The sequence below is a fragment of the Poromitra crassiceps genome (assembly GCF_964638095.1).
Source record: "Poromitra crassiceps genome assembly, chromosome: 3".
In the NCBI taxonomy this organism is placed as follows: Eukaryota; Metazoa; Chordata; class Actinopteri; order Beryciformes; family Melamphaidae; genus Poromitra; species Poromitra crassiceps.
In genome coordinates, this window is record NC_139625.1 from 26,816,384 (window position 1) to 26,838,084 (window position 21,701).

Sequence of the window (21,701 nt, forward strand, 5' to 3'; positions counted from 1 at the left end):
CATTCATATGAGCCTTGTATATGCAATTTAGGTTTTTATAATGAGCACAAACAAACATCCTGCACTCTAATAGAGACATAATTGACATTTCTGTGGGAAGGTTGCATATGCAGCAGCAGACAGCCCAGGGTGTGTGTGTGATAGTGCAATGTGCAATGTAAGCATCCCAGGCCAGACAGAGGTCATGTGGTGTGTATATCTGGCAGTCTGTTTGGGTTGGAGGGCAGGTCGAACACAGGCGCCTGGGTAAGGAAGGTCACCAGGGACAACTCCTCTGTAATTCTGGAAGACAGTCGTCATTATGCAATGCTAGAATGCAACTGTCTGATAAATCACATGCACGCATCATGGTCTCGCAGCCAAATGAGTTTTCGGATAAACATGCAATGTGGGACCAATAAATCTGTGCACGCTTTGTAATTACAAGGAGACGATGTAGCTTGTATTCTCACGCATTCTTTTGGTGCCTTACCCAGCAGCATCACTGTCCGTATCCTTCTTCTTCTCAGAGGATGCAGACAAAGCCAAAGGGTGGCTGGCGTTCCTATCAGGGAAATAAAGTACATCATTTTGAAAGGCCGTGTTTTACAAAGTGGCGTGTGTATTCGGTGGGGCCTGTAGCCTGCCTTGGAAAGGGGTTACTTTGGGTCAGTGCAATGCACATGGGCCGAGATGCGGTAAATTGACCCTCTGGAGTCGCCAAATGCTGCATGTTATTCTGCTGGACTAGGTGCCAGACCACTGTGAACATGAATATACTGTACGTCTACTCTGCCCAGCCATCCCCCCATACATCCAGAACCCCTGCACACTCCGTTCTGAAAATCAAGTTTCCAGCTGCTCCCTGACCACAAGCGTTTCAAAGGACAAAATGAACTTTTAGTCCACGTGAAGTGGGTCCAATAGGCTGAAGGCAAATGGACGTGACCAGATGTTTGTTTCCAAGCACACGACTCTGCGGCCGGGCCTATTTTTACTATTGTGCCCAGACTCTTTCTTCATTCTTTTTAAGCTGTTGGACGGAAAAGAAAATTGGTTGAGCCTAACTGATGTTTTATGGTATCCTCTTCTGCTGAGAAAATGGCTGTTTAAAACATTAAGAGGGAGGAGTCACAAGAAGTTCAGCTTGAACTACTGCTTGGTGTCACTACAGTTCTTAATTGTGCCAGAAGTTTCAATTGATTTTCAAAGATTCCAAGTGGATGGTGTTATCTACTGAAGCCATTAGGCAACGAAGAAGACAAAACAAAACAAAGAGGAAGCAACATAAGCAACCAGCATGATCCAGATGTTTGAGGTTTCACAGTACCTTGCCTTCTGTCCATTCATCTTTGCAAAGAGAAGCCTAAGCACTTTCTCCTTCTGCTCCCAGGTGAGATCGGAGATGTCCACCTTGTCGCCCTGGACATGAGGCCTAAAAAACACAAAGGTAGAGGAAAGCAGAATGAATGTGAACCACAACCATGACACATATTCATTTACAAAGCATAGGCTGTGTCAAGATGTAAACTGTGTAGTAGGGGTCTGAATGAACACAATGAGTTGCAGGTGACTTGGTGCAATTAAAAAATATAAAAGACGCAGACTGCCGTAAATAGCAAGTGATGGGAATAGAACCTACCACCTCTCAGCCTCCTCCATGTCTGAATAGACACAGTTGGTGCTGTGGGGGCTTTTGTGGAAGGTGCGGATGAGGGGGAACTTGAGCTTTCCCGCCCTGGCCTCACTCATCCTCCTGCGGTACGCCTGGAGCGCCTCCTCCCTGTACTGCAGCCGGCTGGCCTGGATCTCCTGCTTCACCTGAAACAGCGCCTCATGGAAGAATCGCTCCAGCTCTGTGCGCTGCTCTACAATGCTGCCCGCCAGACGCTTGATGCGACCCATCTCCTTCTCCCGCATCCCCAGCACCTTCTGCAGCTTCTCCAACTCCACCTGGCTGGCCTGGGTTCTGACCACAGCACGCTGGTGTGTGTCTTTATTTTCCTGCTCCAATTCCCCAACCATCAGCTCCAGGGCTCGCTCCAGGGTGGCCACCTTGGCTTTCAGTTCAGATATCTCCTGCCTTTGGGTCTTCATCTGAGTGGCATTCTGCCTCGTCATCTCCTCCCTGGTCCCCTGGGAGAGGAAGAGGAAGAGTAAAGGGCCAGTCTTAACATGGATGGTAACAGGCTTACTTTGGCGAGCTCTTTCATTTCCACGTGCCACAGCTCTGCGCAGACTTGCCAAATAAATGGTCATAAGCAGTGTAAATTTGGGAAATTGAAAAATCAGCTTTGTTAGTCCCTGCATATGCCAATGCTTAATGCCCATGTGAAGTTTCAGGATTGATTGGCTAACCCGTTGAGATGAATGGATGCAGACAGACATTGCTCCACTCCCTCTGCCGTTCTCGGGAGGGTGTAGACTAGCACATGCTTCCTCCGATACATGTGCAGTCACCAGCTGCTTCTTTTCACCTGATAGCAAGGAGTTTCACCGGCAGGACGTAGAGCATGTGAGGATCACGCTATTCCCCCCAGAACAGGCACCCCGACCGACCAGCTAGTGCAGCGGCTAGGACACACCCTTAATCCGGCTTCCCACCCGCAGACACGGCCAATTGTTCCTGTATGGATGCCCGAACAAGCCAGAGGTAACACGGGTGCTCGAACCTACGACCCTCGTGTTGGTAGGCAGGGAATCTACCGCTGCACTACCTGGATGCCCGAGTTTTCCTCATTTTATAGTAGGAGGATGCCAATAGAGCAAATCGGATGGATAAGGATTTGTGATACATCAGCAACTGCATGTTTCATTTTATCCGATCACATCACAGTGATCGGATAAAATGACACTACTTCTTAGAAAGTAGTTCTTAGAAAGTAGAAGTAGTATGTTGCTGAATAGCCACTTTCTACTTTCCAGTAGGTGGATTTACTCCTTTGCCTTGATTTATTGTCATTATTAGGGGCAGGATTAAGGAACCCAATATGTGTTTGTCTTGATGAATCAGTGCCGGAAAAGTGTCGGGGGGTGAAGCCACTGAACCACTGGAAACTCACCACAACCACCAACTACTGAGAGGCTGGCCAGTAGTCAGGAGGTGAGGGGAAAGTAGGACCACAAGCAAAATACACAGGGTCAGCACAAGTAAACAACACGAGGGAAAAACCACCTGAAATACATTCTCCACAGATCTGACAGGTGTTTCATGACTGAAATGATTGAAAGTGGCTTTTTGGAGATGAATGGACCCTGTCCAAGGACTGTCAGTACCTACTGCCTAGTAGTAACATTCCTATTTGCTGTCCCCTGGTTCAAACATACCTTGTTCTGTACCAGGGAGGCATTTTCTTCAGCCAATGATGTCGTCAGTTTCTGCAGATCCCCAGCCTCCTTTATGTGATAATGCAGCGCTTGGTTGAGTCGTACGTTGTCCTTGAACACAGAGCGTGAGGCATCGTCCAGCTGCCTGAGAGTTTTTCATACAAACAGATGAACCACGGAGGAAGTGAGACATTCATGTCATGGTTCAAGTTCTCTCTAATTATTAACTGGGATTTCCACCACCACTATGAATCTTGACTCCAGGCCACACCTGTCAGACAATATTTTTGTTTTAACCAGCATGGTGTACCAGATGTGTGGGGTTTGCCAAGTAGGACAATACATGTCACTGATGTCAGCACCAGTGGCTCCTGCATTACATTATTACTGGCTTTCCTGTGGAAGCTAAGCAGGTCTGGCCTAGGATATATATCCCTTCCATGGGAGACTGGTGTTGGAGGACCAGTAGGAGTGCTCCAGCTGAAGCTTGCTCTGCTGCCCTTGTCTCTGTCATCATGGGATTGGCTGTTTGGAGTGTAGCTCCTGTTCATCCCAGGCCCTCAGTCAAAAGGCCTCAGGTTTGTCTGGGTTTACCATGACTGTTGAGCTGAACAAAGCAGAGAGACCTGCCCCCCAAAATCAGACATGCGAAACTCGGCAGCGAACTTGCTTGAGTGCATCACTGATGACATCACAATTCCTTGAGTGACATCACTGATGACATCATCACTGATGACATCACAATTGCTCAAGTGATATGGGAAGTAGGGGAGGGATGCTGATGATGTCACAATAGGTTGAGTTGATGTCTCGCCGTAGACGCTGGGGTAGCAGGCTGGGGACATGATCAGGGTGGGGTAAATCCTCCCGTTCTCCCCATTCAGCATAGTTAGCATTTAGCTGCTAGCCCAGCCCAGGCAGACAGCACCCACTCGCGTGCCAGCCATAGTAGTCGGTAGTAGTCTGTCTGTGTGGGCATTCCCACACAGACCGACTGTATCTATGGCTCTGTGAGTGTGAAGGCCTAAAAAAGTATCGCTGTAGTGGCCCCTGTGGGCAGATTTCTTTCTTTTCTTTTTTTTGCACCACATTCATTCCAGACCCCTGAAAAGTGTTTTGGCCATTGTTGGAGGCGATCGGAGCAACGGCTGGGGAGATCAATGTGCTCAGATGGATGGACAGACAGACAGACATTTTGTGATTATATAGTAAAGAAGATAATAAGTATGGGGGACTTTATAGATTGTGGCTTGCTTTCAGCAAGCACAATAATAATAATACAATGAGTATCATGATTGTACTACTGTAAGTACAGTATTTGGATGTCAATTTAACATACTTTTATGGCATTGACAACTTGCCTTACACTTTTTGAACTGACTAATACAGTTAACCCCACCATCTGGTATTCTAAGTAGAATAGGCTCAATCCAAATGCCAAGAATTATTTAATACACTTTATTGGTATTTTCAACTGCTTTTTGAGAGACAGGTGGTAAATTGGCTCTGGAGGTGAATGGATTTGGGATCTGCGCATGTAGAGCATAACCCACATACTTGGTTTTCCTGGTTCTTATAGTCATCAAAATGAATGAAACTGGCTCAAAGCAAGTTGAGTATGTTCAAACTTAAATCAATTACTGGCACTGAAGGCTAAAAGCAGCAGGGCCACACCAGTATCAACATAGATGTTTTACAGGCTGTAAAAAAAATAACTAAACATGGCGGAGGTAAAATATACTTCTTATGGTTTCAAAACTAATAAACAGAGGTGTTCCACACATGCTACCCTCCTCCCTGAAAGGCATTCTGAGACAGGCGAGGATGTGAGCGTTGGCTTAGGTGATGTACATATCTTGAATATGACAAACCAGTGTGGTCAAGATAATAACCTTAGTTAGTTTATATATATATACATGTACGTATATACATTTTCCCTTTTCTTTCCCATTCCCTGAAGGTACAGTTTGAAGGATAAAATTAGATTGTGACAGGACAGCAGAGACACACTCACACAATGGCTTCATTATGGGCCCTCTCAGCCAGTAAGGCTATCCTCTGCTCCGCTTCCTTCTCCAGGCGAACCTGCAAGGTAATGCACACAACTCACTGCTCCATCTGGGCCTCTCAGCTTGGCCAGGCTAAATACACAAATGTCACTTAAGATTCTGATAATATCAGCATTTCCCCCCACAAACGTCTTCCCTCATCTAGCCGTCAATAGGAACCACATTATAAATTAACTACCACAGATGCGGGTTTTAGTACTTTGCCAGGTGTTATAGGTCTGTCTGTCTGTCCACGATAGCGCGTCACACAACCGTGCAGGATGCAGTCCCGAAACTTTACAGGTGTGTAGTTCAGATCAAAATGAGTTTGAAAATGCATGGGGACCGGAAGTAGGGCCCCCCCATTCTACACCCCTGGCCCCCATTTGTTTTAAGTCACGGGCATCGCGGCTGGTGTGATCCGATCGCAAGATGGTGACATTTGACCAAAGTTTTCACTTCATCACTAGAGACCATCTTACGATGGGCTCACACCAGCCGTGACGCCTGCGACTTAAAATGAATGTGGGCCAGGGGCATAAAGTGGGGACCAATGGGGGAAGGGGGGCTAATTCCGGTCCCCTTGCTGGGACCATACCAGACAAAACCCTGGCAAAGTAGCCTGCTCAAACCACTTGTGTGGTAGTTCCCACTACAATAGGGGTTTCTAGGACCAAATTGAACAGGAAAATTGTGTGATTTGGATGATACCTTTTCAGTGAAGAATTTGCGCTCCATTCTATTCAGGTTTTCCCTGTGCTCCTTGTCAGCATTGTACATGCTTTCTTTAATCTACAAAACACATCATGGTAATGGTTAGTGGTAACATTCTGTGATAAAGCCTGACCACTCTGTAAAGAGGGTTTTCTCTTTTTCCTCACACTGCTGAGCTCCTGCTCCATCTGGGCTTTCTTCTTATGAAACTCCTTGATTGCCTTCATTTCTCCCTGGATCATATTGAAATCACTGGATCTCTTTTTGAACAGTTCCTCCAACGCATTGATTTGAAGAGTGTAATCTTCAACCTGTTACAACCAATCACATGATTAGATACTGCACAGGCAATAATCAACTTTTTTTTTAAATCATTGGCAAACACATTATCTGTATGCCTAAACTGTAAAAATGCATCAACTTGTCTATGTGAAAGAGCAGTTCCAAACAGTTTCCAGGAAGAGAGCACAGCTCATAACAGCTGGGAAGAGAATCTTGTCTCAAGGTTCACATGGGCCATGGTCTGTGCAGTCCAACCCAACTTACGCACAGATCCCTCAGGCTGAATACCTCAAGTCAGAGCCAACTGCTACTGTGGACACGCCATACAGAGCAAAAATGTTACAAAGTGACCAAAGTCATGAGAGACTAGCAAAACATGCACCCACAACCATGTACATGATGACTAAATGAGAGGTTATCTAGCATCTGATTACAACTTTAGGCCTAATTGTTATTCTTCAGATAACGCTGCTCGACAACACAAACATACCAATCTGCAGTATGTAATGTATGGAAGTGGGTTTGCAGTATGTACAATTTCCAGGACTGCAATCTATCAAACGGTCATCGTCTTTCCAAAGATTATCCACCAAAGTGCCAATGTGCTTTGTCACATTTAATGATCTTTTTCCTAATGAGGTTAACTGCCGTTGGAAAACTCTTTATGATATTATTTGGCTGAATGATTTTCTCAACACTAAAATGTTTAATCATGTCTAACTCCTTAGACAAAAGCCAGTGCATTCATGTTCTCTGAGTGGCCTTGATGAAGTAGTTTCCATTAGCTAAGTCCATTTTCAAGATGAACCATTTTATCACCTCACAATGAGAAAAGGCCATTGAGGAGAATGTCTTGAAGTCACATCTTTAGTCGACCACAACAATATTTCCTTTCCAACACTGACATATGTGACAGTTCCATGCATGTCTAAAATAGGGATGTTTCAAGTTGGTCCAGACCAAGCCTCTTTTTTGTTCCTCAGAAGCTTATTGGATCTGATTTTACCAGCATGAAGTAAGAGTTGGAAGATGGAAAACAGCTGTTAGCAAAAGCTTTTTTTTTTCTTTGCACATTAGCCTTGCAAAGTTCCTTGGATATTGGAATGGCAGCTTGATAGTTTGATCACAACTAATAATGGCCAGTAAAGATCCAAAATGAGCTCCTATGTCTAATGTGTTGCATAACTTGACTGATGTTTTAAAGCAGGGTCTCAACTGGTGGGTCGGCACCCAAATGTGGGTCGCGGGGCCGTTTTGAGAGGCTTGCGGATGCCCATTGGGAAAAAAATCCAAATATTCCCAAATGCTGTTGTCTCGACTTGTTTTAGTGAAATAATTCCGATTCTTGAAACTTGATGCGCATCACCACTTTAACTTTAAAAAACATATCGGTCTGGAATTCAAGATAAGTCTGCTTTTTTATTTCATTGGGTTTTTAGCCCTAGTTGCAATTTTGTTGCACTTTTTTTGTCATGTTTTTTAACAGTGCATGAAGGCATTGTGTATTACTATACTATTTTTAGTGAAATAAATTTGAGTGGTATAAAAAAAATCTGAAATTTGGGTCACGACCATGTCACGACTTAATGACTAAGGAAAAATGTGGGTAGACCAGTTGAGAACCACTGTTTTGGAGCAAAGATCTGTGACATGGACTGAATAACACATCAAGACCAGCAGTGTGACTGTCTTTTCCAGACCAAGCGCATTTAAATTATCTTTGCTTTTGTTTTTTCTGTGGCCACTGACAAGGATTCAAATATTTTTGGACCATAGTGTAACTCGAAATGTAAGGGTTTGTTTCTCTGTTTTATGACTGCTTTGTTTGGTTGCTTTTTTTCTTGCATAATAAATGGCAGCATAATTACATAGAAGACAACTGTTTAGACACAGCACAGCACAGCACATTTTTCAGATACTAAAGTTTTAATACACACTTTTGACACTTGAAGCAAGCAACGCGTTTAAAATGCTATCCTTGTGCATTTTACATGTTTTGTTTCAATGGTTTGTCTCTGCTGATTGTAACTTTATAGGCTATGGTATATATGTCTCAACTTACCAGCTTGTCCTGCTCTTCACGTGCAAGTGCTTTTTGACATTTGAGTTCATCCTCCAGCCTCATTATCTGTCAAATGGATCACACGATATGCGTTATGACTGTGTAGGTATACTCCATGTTCATCTACATTGTAATATGTTTGTTATCATGGCCACATCTCATCCCAACCTTCTCCTCTTTCTCAACATCCTTTCTCTTCAACAGACCAATTATATCAATGGTGTCCTTTTCGGTGTGATACTGCTGGTTGGTGAGTTCTTCATTGGCTCGTGCGAGTGTGCGGCCAGCTTCACGGTACTGCACGCGTGACTGCTCAGTGACCTCTAACCTTGCCTCCCAGAGAGCTGCGTTGGCCTTTGCCTTCTCGATGTCAGTCTCTCTGTCGGCTTTTGACTCTTGTTTGTCCTCCTTCTTTCCTTTTCTGTGATAAATAAAGTAAGTAACGTTAAACTCCACCGAAAATGATTTATGATTTATTTTTTCACATAAGCTCACACATAGGCTATGTGAAAACGGTGAACTGTAGTCATTCAACTCAGTTATTGAGAGTTGATGTGAGTTAAAGTTGTGGGCCAGTGATGTCATTTACGTATGCATGAATGACATCACTGGCCCACAACTTAACTCAAATCAACTCTCAATAACTCTCAAACTAAATGAATGCCTGCAAAACGGTTTACAGTTTTCGGATATGTGTGAGATCATGTGCAAAATAAATCAGCATTGTTTTTCGGTGGAGTGTCCCTTTACGTAAGCACAGTAAGTAAATAGGCTAGGTAAGTATGTAAGCTAAGGAAGTAAGTAGGCTAAGGAAGTAAGTAGGCTAAGTAAGGAAGTAAGTACGCTAAGGAATTGCAGAAATTATAAAGTGGAATAATGTGAACATTTTACAAATAGTGTTAGCGAATGTTAGATGTTGCTCACTTACCCGCCTTTCCCCTTCTTTCCTTTTACTGCCTTCTTCTTCGGCATCACTGCGGACACTGGCTAAAAAAAGAAAAGAATACAAGCTTGTGTTGACCACTTTAACAAGAAGAAGATGTGATACTTTGCACGTTAATTAGCTACCCGATAGCAGTTAAAGTTCAGCTAACGATACCCTCTGGAACCTGCAGGGAAGTTTTGTTTACAATGTTGTTGCCATAGAGATGCTGTCACCAAGGGAACAGCCAAAGTTCTTTGGGTTGCCAGTGCGCCAGGACTACTGGTCAACTGGCAACCCGATTATGTACATTTGATGTTTGCTGCAACATTTTCCAGGTTTGTTTGCAGGGTAGTGTATGATAGCAATATGGGACTTCAAGGTTATGTTTGGAATCAGAAAAAGCATAGGCTATGTGTATTGTATTGTGTATTTCAGAATGTGACGGAATGTCTGTGTAAGCTCAAAATAGAGTTGTGAATATATGTTAGACAATGTGGTAGATTGTTACAACATTTCAATGTCTGTTTCACTGAATGTTTAGAGTCTGAACTGACACAGGATGACTGCATATTTGTCACTTGGCTTGTAATTATGGTCACCACATGCTGGGTTCTATCAAACAGGATCTGTTTGCACATGATCTCCTCCCACATGATAACAACATGACATAGATTTTGCCTTTTGACAACAATATTGTTCATGTTTCCCTGAAAATAACAATTAGTTGCTCACTGCCATCCAAACATAACATTTAAGCGAAAGCCACTAAGATCAATTGAATTGCAGTTGCCTTTACATCTTCGGAGAGCCTCATCCAAAAGAAACAATGTAAAGTTAGTGCAAGTCATAATTTCAGCTCAGAAGAACCACTGAATGCCTTCCATCATCTTGTTCAGCTCATATGCGGAAGCCAGAGATTGTCTAGCGAACATCTTTCAACAAACAAAAAAGTAGATATCGCAAAATGTCAGGGTGTAGCTACTGTAAACTGAAACATATAGGGTAGCTCTCTGCTCTGGCATCATGCACAAAGTTTGAAGACTAAATTTAAAGGTAATTGCTATGACAGTGAAGAGAGAAAACTGAAATAACCCTGAGCTTTTCAAAGCTGTCATTATCATTGGAATTGTAATGACAAGGTTTAGGTCTCTTCAATAGCCTTTTTGGGGTAGGACACCCACAAACATGGCATTCCTGAGGGCAACATTGCAGCATATTAATAATAGATTGCATGGTTTAGATTACAAAGCTGGGGTCCCTTCTCATGCTTTACGGTTTCGGCTTGCTTGAAACAAAATAGCGAACCTTGTATTCAAACGACCTCTTATGCTGTGTCATGCTATATAGTGCCACCTTACGAGGCTCGTGGCAGTGCACATTTGCATGGCTTTGAATGTGACAGTTTACTTGGAGGATACACCTGTCAAGCAATTGCTCCCATCCATCCATCGCATCATATTATAATTACACCATTGAAGTGCTAGGTCTGTGTGTTGAAGACTAAAGCATGCTTTAAATACTACAACATCAAAGTGCCAAAAGGTGGTTTGATAGATGGGTAGATATGGGGAAATTCAATGCGGTGAGACAATAAAGAGATATAAAGCACAGAACCAGACAAGATAAGACAAGACACAATAAAACAGACAAAAACATTCCCATCATGCAGAATAGTTATCATTGACCACCCTCAAAGTCCCCCCTATAGTGAAAAAGTTGTTGGTTTAGAGGTGAGCTCCATTCATTTCCTTCAAGTCCTTATGCTTGATAATCACATAACTGAGCATTAAACAAATAAATACAGCAGTATAGGTACAAATGAATAATCACAAATGTTTGGCCCTGTCGCTTCTTGTGATTGGGCCACAGAGGTGGGTGCGGTCTGCTGTAATTCAGCTGGCATAATTCAGTTAACAGCTGGTAAAACATGCATGATCTACATGATCCATAACTTTTACTTTACTTACTTTAACCTTTAACCACAATTATGTGCGTGAACATCATCTTGACAGAGTAAGAATTAGGCCTATATCCATCAAATATTTTAGAATGAATAAAATTAGGACACTCTGCAGACATGTCTTTGAATATTTATATATGTTCATGTTGTAATGAACATGTTTTTACAGTCATGCTGATTGACCACATGATCACATTGTTGGCAACCAGGATACTGGCACATGTCAGTCAGAGGTCTTGTGCATGCATGCTTTGATAGGGGCGAAAGACCATTCTGGTGAGCCACAGGATTGAAAAAAGTAGCCACGGCATTTAGAAAAAAGGAAGGAGGAAAGAAAGTCCAATATTTTTAGTCCAAATTACAGTGTTGGAACACAGCGGAGTGTCCTGGGAGTGCAATGGCATGATGGGCGAACACTGGTGCCAAGCCCCACCCTCCCATTTTCCACATTGTCCTCTCTGTGGACTTCCTCCCTGCACTGCCTTGTGCCAATCTGCAGGACCTCTGCCCCTGCTCACCCTCCTGACTGGGCATGGCTGACAGCTCACTTTCTGCCTCACTCACCTACTCTGTGAGGTGAAACAGCTTCACTGATTGTATGGGCATATGTTCAGATTGGTCTTAGTTTACCGGGGATGCCAATGCCTCTTGTTTCAGCCCTCCATCCCTCTGTTGATAGGCCATAGCCTACACAGCAGGTGATGGATATCACAAGCTCAATACAAATCCCAGTTCAAGTAAGGTCCTCTGTGCTGCACTGCTGTGGGATATCCTTTTAATGCCTCTGCCTCCCTCCCTGAAACCAGGAGCTCTGAACATTACATGGGGATGAATTAGCTGATACACTACAGCATGGTCCATATGCCCTGCCAGCCAGCCACCTAAATCGGAGAAACAGCCACTCATGCTTTTCATGCATTCTCTCGTGAAACGTGCCCAAATATTTTTCCCTTGGAAAGCCTGTGGTTAACACAGGGATGAGTGGGAGTGAGATGATTGCTGACATTCTTTTAAGTTTGATGCCAGTTGGAGTGCAAGTCACATTTGCACATCTTTTTGAAAGTAAGGTTTGTGAAAGGGCAGCAGTGGGGTTTCTAATGTGGTGATTCTTGTACACGTCATGATGTAGCATGAAGAGGGTTGTTGTGGGGCAATTCTGCACATGTATGTATGCATTGCATCATTCAGCTGCTGAGCTGGTCTGTCAGTCAGGTAGCAGTGCAAAATATGTGCAGCAACTCTTTGCCGCACAATGACCCACATTTTCTGTTTATAAGCCATCATTCTTCTTTTGGGGTTTCTCTTGATTGTAATGCCCTTTAATGTCTTTCCCACAAAGTGCCATAGCATTTTAAATATTGCTTTCCGTAGTTAAAAAAAAATCCCAAAATAATTAAACATTTGAAAACCAACATTTCACTATAGCGATGACATTCATAACTGCTATTTGCACCATTTCCACGATGCCATTCATACGAGATTTAATTTAAAAACACTAATTGGCTGTTTCTGTGCATCTAAAAAAAGCAAGCACTTCCAATTAAATAAGTCGAAATAGAAAGTTTATTACATCACTGCTGCTAATTTAGGTAAGAGGTCAAATCGGAGCACTTGTGAAAGTAGGAAAACGTGTAGCTGAAGGAATTTTTGAAGCAAGTTGCTCTGCAAGTCTTAATTAAAATACACTCATAAAATGTATTTTAAGACCATTGCTCCAAGTTTCTGTGTGAGCCATTCATTTTGATGTCTTGATAAATCCCCCTTTCTTCTTTTAGGGGGATTCTTGGCTCCAAATTACCCACTAAAGATGAAGAGGGGAAAAACATATAGCCCAAAATAATCTAAAAAAGAAAAAGGGAAAAAATGTCAGCAGCAGGTAGTGAGCCTCCTCTCCTCCTGCCTCCAGCTCCCACTGGAGGGGACTGTGTGGCAGGAGCTGGGATGGACCGCCACATGATTGGTTGATGGCTGCTGTCGGGGTGGCCCGGTGCCAAGCTCTTATGTCTTTATATACTGTAAACAGATGACCGGACAGTCTTGAGTGAGCATCGCGATCCACTCTGCCTGTCCTCCACACCCCAGTAGGGCCTCTCTGAGCAAGAGCTTTACGCCAGCATCCACCGGCTTTTCCTCCGCTTTTTCTTTTTTCCTTGGGAAAAGCCACCGCAGCTGTCCCTCTCCTCTCCGGGCTGTGAAAACAATGGCTACTCCGAGTTTGCTCTTGACTGTGTCCGTGTGGCTTCTGGCCGGGAGCCTCTTTCCAGTGGAGGCGACCTACTATCGGCACCACCGCTACATCCCCCACTACCGCTACCGCGAATACACCGCCAATTCAAACCACCTGCCCGAGGTCTCCAACCCCAACCCGTTGCCTGAAGCCGCCCAGCCCGTCCAGACCTACCCTGAGATCCCCGAGGTGTTCCACCCAGCACCTGACGCTCTCCACCCCGTCCTACCCGAGGCTTTCAACCCGGTGCCCGAAGTCCTGCATCCCGCACCTGAGCCTTACCACCCACCTGAGGTCTTTCACCCGGTGCCCGAAGCCTCGACACCTGTCAACATGAGCCGGGTTTTCTATGGGGTCATGTTCGATGCTGGCAGCACTGGCACCAGGATCCACATCTATAAGTTCATCCAGAAAGACCCAGGTGAGTGTTCCCCTCTCTCTCTCTCTCTCTCTCTCTCTCAGCACATCACATGCTCCCGGCTTCCAGTGAGTCTGCTTGTTAGGTCACTGTGCGGTGTAAGGCAAACATGCACCGGCAGGGTGGTTAGAGAGCATGGGCAAATAGTCTAAAAGTAGCTAAGCTGCAATTTTAATTTGTCTGTCTGACTCATTCTTTGAGGGGGCGCTACACAACTCACTGCTAAAAATTGCATCTGGAATTATAAATATTTTGAGTTGTAAAAGGAATGCTGTGCAATTACATTTTACTGATGTTGCAAGTCTGTAAAAAAAAGTAATACACTTTTTTCCCTCTCGTGCTGTTAGCTGTTTGGTTTATTCTGTGACACCCACTTCTCTCTTCTAGTGGAGTTGCCGGTCCTGGACAATGAAATGTACCATGCAGTGAAGCCCGGTTTGTCTGCTTACCGAGACAACCCAGAAGAGGTATGCCAATTCTGCCATTACTCATAATTAATGATCAGTTATTAGGGAGTTGTCCACTGTCTGAAAACCACTAAACCACTAGGATTTTCTCTGGGTTGGGTTCATATGATGTAGGGACTATGTAATTACAATGTCTCCTGCTGATCTGTCACTACTGCCCAGTGCTGTCTTGACTTATGCTCTTACCTTCAATTTTACTGCCAGATGATTAGAGGAGCACATGTTTTTAAAGACTTTCATCATTGAATGAAGCGTTTTGGTTAGGGGAAATGTAATTCATTGATTCATTCATTAATTCTTTCCTTCTTTCTTGGTGATTGCTCTGTCAGTAGAAGTACTATGTTGGTTGTAACTGATTGCCGTCTCCTCTTCAGGGCGGCAACACCGTCCGACAGCTGCTGAAGATTGCCAAGAAGACTGTGCCAGAGGAGGACTGGAAGCGGACCCCAGTGGTCCTGAAAGCCACAGCTGGTCTGCGTCTGCTGCCTGAAGCCAATGCCAATGCTCTTTTAGATGAGGTGAGGCACGTTTTCTCTCTACCCTCAGACAGTTTGGCACGAGCACTGCCCGTCCCGCCAAGGAGCGGGATGAGAAACCACTAAGTGCTTACAAGTTTCCTTGAAAAAAGGAAAAAACAGGGCAAGTCTGCCCATTTGGTGGCTATCATCTGACAAAAAACAGCTGTTCTGGGGTTGTGTGGAGAAGCCATATTTGTCATTTAAATTATTAACTCTAGGCTACTGTTCCAACCATGCTTGTGGCTGAGCGATCTGCCACACACAGAACACAGACACAGTTTGTCTGCGAGAGTCTAGATAGCCTGGATACTAACATCAGCAGTAGGTTATGACAGCAGCATTGTTTTAACGCATGGTCAGTGAAAAATGATAATGAAATGTGAATGCATCTTCTCCACAGGTCCGAGAGGTATTTCAGGAGTCCCCTTTCTTTGTGCCAAACAACAGCGTTTCCATCATGAATGGGACGAATGAAGGTAGGTCATCGTCTGTAATGTTAAAACAGGAGTTTTGTTGTTGTTTATTGTTAGAAAGTGGGTAATTGTGGTTATGGGTTACAGTAGGTTGACTGAGGTATTGTCTGACCAGGTGCTTGGAACTGCCTCATTCACTAAGGATGCATCTACAGTACCAGTACCGCTCTCATAAAAGTCTTTTTACAAGAGGTCTACCTCGTTGGGACAATAAAATATGCTCGTCTGAGTTGCTGTCCCACGCCCAATAATTTAACGTGATCCTCCACATCACTCATTAAGACACCCTCACTAAGTTATGTTTCATCATACAGTATGTGCCCATTATCCCCAATTTATGAGTGCAATAACTTGACATCTGAGACAATTGTAATTACCTGGGCTGGTCTGCAATCCTACATGTTAGACCAACACTGCTCCTATAATATCAGCCTAATGAACCAAAGCTAGAGCAACGCATTAGTCAGCTGCAGCTATGGCTTGTTCTTTGTGCTTGGACATGTTTGAATGGCAGAATTGAACTGTGTTAGCTCAGTTGTAGCAGTCACTTCTCAGGGTTTCGCTAATGCAGATATTTTCTTCCATGTGCTTCGGTTAGGAATCCTCGCCTGGGTCACAGTGAACTTCCTCACAGGTAAGACATTGCTTGTGTTTTGCTACGGTGGTGTTAGTGGTCAGGAGGCTCATATCTGAGGCTCCAATGTAAACAGACGCCCGGCAGTGAGAGACTCTTGTCTCCTGCCTGAAGTTGTAAACTTGAATCACTGGCCCCCGATCTGCTTGGAATAACAAGCAGTATATCTGCTCACATTTGACACTGCTAATGTAACATCACATTTATTTAAAAACCCACCTTGAGTTTTACACACAAAAAATGTCCTTTCCCTCTTGATGGGCGCAGACACGGTCTGCATTGTGGTAATAGCTGTAAGCATGCATCGTTCTGACACGGGTGGTGGTCAAATGAATGAATTCTAAATGAAGTAAGCAATTAAACACAAGGTCATACACTATACTCTGTTTACAGCAGTGATGATGAATTGCATCCTCAAGTTTTCTATATTATATCATGTTAATGTTCTGCCTGTTTGCCTTAGGTCACCTGTATTCCAACACAAAGAGGACAGTGGGAATCCTGGATTTGGGTGGAGGATCTACACAGATCACCTTCCTTCCCAAGTCAAGGGTGAATGAAACATGTAATTTGGGCAATACATATATTTGGAAAAATGCTGATAAGCGTTACCAACAGCACACCACTAAACCTTTGTTTTTGGCCCAACAGAAAACGGTTTTCTCTGCTCCACCCAGTTACATTGCGAGATTCAACATGTTCAACCACACATATCAACTCTACACACACAGGTAAATCATAGATAAGAGGATGTCTCCTGGTAATAGGAGTTGTTTTGGCCATGGGAAATCACACCTATTATTATTTTGTGGAGTAGTGTTGAATGTGCTGATATAGACATAAAAACCCTTCATGCATTGCCTTCATTAATATATTTCATCCTCACATAGCTACCTTGGAAACGGACTGTATGCGGCCCGACTGGCGACTCTTGGAGCACTCGGAGCTGATGGTAGAGTATCTATTGCCTCTGAGGTCATTCATGGATAGATCTGTACAATGGAAGATGGCACCCTGATTTCTTGTTTTTACTCTCTTAGGTCTAGATTGGAAACTCTTCACTAGTTCCTGCCTACCCAAGAAGTTCAGAGAGGATGTGTCCTTTGGAGGAAGCACCTACAGAGTTAGTGGAATTCCGGACGGTAAGATTAAAGTACTTTGAGGTTTTGATTGCCTTCCCAGCTCCTTGGATCCTGTAATCCATGCATTCCTTTCCCAGGGAACACAATAGAATACATTACAATAAAATACAGACTCCGATGAGAACATTTTCCACTGGAGTTTCTGGGACCTTGGTGCCAAATGCATGTTTTGTCAACCTTGTATTTAAATGCAAGGGAAACTGTCAGTTAACTTCACATAGCCTACAAGGCAGTCACTCCCATACCACAGTCAAGTAGCCAAAAGATACTGGGCTAGTCCCCGATCTGTTATTTCTCTGTGTAACAAGCGGCTTGATCTTGACCGCTCACAATTATGTGGTAAAAATAGACAGCCCAACAGGGCTGTGTTAAGTGCCGCTCTTGTCAGCACATGGTTTTGCTGGTTCAACCGAGCCAACCAGTCCCATGGGCTGTGTGAAAGTGGTCCTCCCTGGGCTTCCCTTGGATAACGGTCTGGTGAGCCCCCGGCTTCAACCCCTGTCTGACATCTGACCTCACCTCAGAGGCTCAGACTGAAAGCCGTGTGAAACAGCTTTGAGGCTCCAGGCTGTCCCCACTGCACTGTGTCCTCCATGCGCCCCCAGCTCACCCTTCTTCCTCCTGTTTTTCAATATGAGTCAAATGATTATTTGACAAAACAACATTTTCCCTCTCTGTGTTCAGGCTATGCAGGCTATAAGCTGTGCTACTATGAGGTGATGAAGGTCATCAAAGGAATTGTCCACCAGCCATTTGAAGTGAAGGGCAGCAGCATCTTCTATGCTTTCTCCTACTACTTTGACAGAGCTGTGGAGTCAGGTCTCATTGGTGAGTGGGCACAGAGAACAGTTATCATTTTCTCTCAAGTAAATTGTCATGTAGTCTATTGCAGAAAATTTGTATTTAAGTTGCGTGTGTTTTTCCCTCACAGATGGCAGACAAGGTGGTGTAGTCGAAGTCAGGGATTTTAAGAAGAGAGCCAAGGAAGGTGAGAGTCAAATTTTGTCTTCTCTGGATAAGCTGTGGTTCTAGTAGAAACCAAAAATCCTACATGGCTTCACATGTCAGTCTTCTAACCACTAAATCTACCTACAAAACATTTGCACAAGCACCTTGTTTGTGCACAAATAGCTTGGCACAGCCTATCCTGCCACAAAACACAATACATTATTTAGTAAAAGTCTCATGGATGGAGACAGATCATAACACAAATGTATTTTATTATAGGCTTTCCAATATATTATATATATATATTTTTTTTATATATATAATTTAATATATATTATATATATATATATATAAATATATATATATTATATTACATATATTATATAATATAAAATATATATTTTAAATATACATTATATATTTTAATGACATCACTATAAAATACCCTTGCATGCTCATCAGGTGGTGTGTGGCACTGGTAATGTCCATGTAGAGCCAGATTTTGCATCAGGAATGCGTTGGTGTGTTATATAAGTCTGTTTGTGTTGAGAAACACTGTCACATGGCTAGGCTGGCAGCTGAGCTGAAGAGGTCTGTCTCGCCCAGGCAGGAGGGCACCTGACAGCCACACACCACCTGGGGGCTGACACATACTCAAACACACTGCCACCCACCATCAGCCCTGTGCTGACCCTCAGCCGTCCTCCTCGCACCTCCCTGTTTATTCAGCCAAACAACAGAAAGGTCATCTTTTAATCATGTAGCACGGGGGTTAGAAAAGGTGTTTTTACTATTAGGTGGAACATGATTCCATCATGTGATGCACCAAGGTGTCTCAGTCAAATGCCTTTTTGTTTGTCTGTCAGTGGTACGTGAAACCTGTGTTAATGTTTTGTCTGAAGCTTGTGGCTTGTTGTGTTTGCAGTGTGCAACAAGATGACCAAGTACCGTGCTATCAGCCCCTTCCTCTGCATGGATATGACTTATATCACCTGTCTGCTAAAGGAGGGGTTTGGCTTCAAGGACACCACTGTGCTGCAGGTGAGCCAGTCAGGGCCACGTTACTGGAGCCAGGCTAGGCAGAGAGATACAATGCCTGAAATAAGAAAGGCTATTTAAGGAAATCCAATTGGCCCAAATAATGTACTCTATAATCTCAGAAAACATTTGTCATGAAACTTAAACACACTTTTTTTTTTTATATCTATAGTACAATAGATGTTTTTTCTTTGGTTATGTTTTAATGGAGATACTCTTCACTCTCTGCTCAACAGCTAGCCAAGAAGGTGAACAACGTAGAGACAAGCTGGGCACTGGGGGCCACCTTTGACCACTTCCGTAACTTCAACATCCACTAAGGACAGCGCGCTGCCACTGCAGCAGGCACTGAGAGGGCCAGCCTGTCACTGTGGGGCTTCCCCTTCCTCCATCCATCCACCCTCCCTCACAGATGCACCCCGTCCCACCATGCTCCTTCAACAGTACCCCTCTCCCGTCCTCAACCTCAGCACCCTGCCAAAGCTCCAAGAACTGTTGAAAAAGAAATCACTATATTTTTATAAGGCCAGCTATTTCTACTGTATGTTAAGCCCATAATTGGTGAGCTGACTTTATTTTTGTAAAGGAAAGCGTTTACATTTTTGCTTCTTTATGGACGTCCGATCTGAAATGTCTTACTCAGCTACTTGTAATTGTGTAGAGGGTAGCTAAGAATCAATGCAGCCAGTTGTGATTTTTAGGGAATTTTGGTGCTTTACTGTGGGCCTGGTGTGCACTGTACAACACAGTGGACTTCGTTAGTTGCTTTTCTAAATGCTTACAAAGCAATCTTCTCTTCATCTAAGTAGTCAGTTGTTCTACAGGACCTCCGAAAAATAATTTGCCCTTAGAAGATGCTATAGACGAGTGCGCGACATCGTTGGAAATACAGTAGTTGACATCAAAAAGCTTATTTTCCTCTGACTTTGCACATAACACTTTACTAGCAGATATTGTAGCTAAGACACGATCTGTTGCTTTGATGTCGTCTACAGAGTTGTAAATATTCATCGAGGAGTGTTGGATTCGCCATGACTCAGGGGGGCTAAGAAGGCACTGTGGAGAGACAAGTCTCACAGAGTGTGTGGCCTAGCTGTTACATGTATGAAGTGAATGCCTGTATTTGAAAGTGGAACACACCTATCAAGCATGGCTAAATTGCAGTGCCCCCAAGTCTGAACTATATTTAAGACTTGCGATGGGAAAGACCTGTCATCAGGGTATCACAGAACATCATTTACAGACATAAACCACAAATATTCAATACAGAAATGATGACAGCTTGATTTGTTGGTGCGTAGCTGGGTCCAAAATGCAAACACTAAATGCCTTTTTTTTTTGTCTTTTTTGTGTGAACTGTACAAATATTTAAATAACTGAAAGATTATGTAATTATAGAGTATTTTAATAATCTTTGTCCATATAACTTTTGAACGTTCTGTGTAACTGCTCTCCATGCCTTTGCCATATTTTCAGTATTCAACATGTTCAATAACTACTGCTGTATATAAACCATAATGTAAACTTTTATTAGTGAAGTACTTTGACAAACTGCTTTTGCATTGCAAACAAACTCAATGCTGCACAATTGCTCAGAAATGCCTCCATGTTCATCAGTTGCATCACCTGATGACTGACATAATGTAAATTGTTTTCTGAAAACCATGTCAGTGAAATATGTTGTATACTATACATGTTTTAATAAAAACATGAAAAATGTGCTTTGTGTACATGTATACTTTTTTTTTACAAAGTCCAACTGTAATCAAATAGGGTGCACATCCGAACTCTGGGGTAAAAAATCACATCCATGTGTCACTGCTGGTCGGCCCCTTCTCCCCATGCCCCACTCTCCATAATGCTACTCCGGATTGGTATATCCTCTCATGCGACATTACGAATGGACATTGTGCTATAAAGGGACACGTCACGTATAGAAGCGGATGCGCCGCTTACAAATAAACTTTAATCTTGTTTGTGCAGAAAATAATTTTATCTATGCATACATCTGATTTCTGACATTGTGACTGCATCAATTCTGCATGCATCGTCCATTTATATGAATTACAAACGCTTCACATAATTTAGAATGAATGAACAAGCTGTAGTTCCTAACATAATACATTTCATGGTTTGTCAAGGTTTTCCCTATTGCAATACAGAGTAATGTGTACAAAATACTACAGTATATTAACATACTGTATGTATTGTCATAATAGACCCAAATTCTGTCTTTCAGATTATACTCTGGGCAGTTGTAGAAACTTTTTCTCACCGTGGATATATTTTGCACCAAAGCAAGTTTTTAAGACTAGGCATCTCGCGCGCTCGATTCCTAGGCTTGCCCGCTATGTGGGCTCGCCTGCCCTGCAGCTCGGCCTTGCTGTCCTGCAGCTCATCGAGCTGGCCCTGCAGCTCGGCCTTGCCCGCAGCTCGGCTTCTGCGTGGCCTTGCCTGCCCTATTGCCGCGTGCACGTCTTCCTCTCTCTCTCCCTCAGTCTCTCCCCCCATCACTTTCCTCCTCTCCCTCAGTCTCTCT

General features: G+C 43.5%; 2 protein-coding genes across 2 annotated transcripts; one reads left to right on the plus strand and one right to left on the minus strand.

Moving 5' to 3' along the window:
- Positions 1 to 57: 57 nt before the first annotated feature.
- On the minus strand, positions 58 to 9,384 carry LOC310773047 (basal body-orientation factor 1-like; the record flags this gene model as incomplete). The annotated part of the gene is made up of 11 exons (XM_083632969.1): positions 58 to 297; positions 473 to 544; positions 1,310 to 1,414; positions 1,622 to 2,115; positions 3,307 to 3,451; positions 5,321 to 5,391; positions 6,066 to 6,146; positions 6,236 to 6,379; positions 8,413 to 8,478; positions 8,581 to 8,833; positions 9,341 to 9,384. The coding sequence occupies 11 exons, from the start codon at positions 9,382 to 9,384 to the stop codon at positions 183 to 185; spliced, it is 1,590 nt and encodes a 529-aa protein (XP_083489095.1). The 3' UTR covers positions 58 to 182.
- Positions 9,385 to 13,497: 4,113 nt separating this feature from the next.
- Positions 13,498 to 20,775, plus strand: entpd5a (ectonucleoside triphosphate diphosphohydrolase 5a; the record flags this gene model as incomplete). The annotated part of the gene is made up of 13 exons (XM_083632797.1): positions 13,498 to 13,945; positions 14,330 to 14,409; positions 14,784 to 14,927; positions 15,328 to 15,403; positions 15,999 to 16,034; positions 16,498 to 16,586; positions 16,686 to 16,765; positions 16,925 to 16,986; positions 17,075 to 17,176; positions 17,861 to 18,004; positions 18,108 to 18,164; positions 19,050 to 19,165; positions 19,399 to 20,775. 13 exons carry the CDS (start codon positions 13,498 to 13,500, stop codon positions 19,480 to 19,482), a joined length of 1,518 nt encoding a protein of 505 aa, XP_083488923.1. The 3' UTR covers positions 19,483 to 20,775.
- Between the last annotated feature and the right edge of the window lie 926 nt (positions 20,776 to 21,701).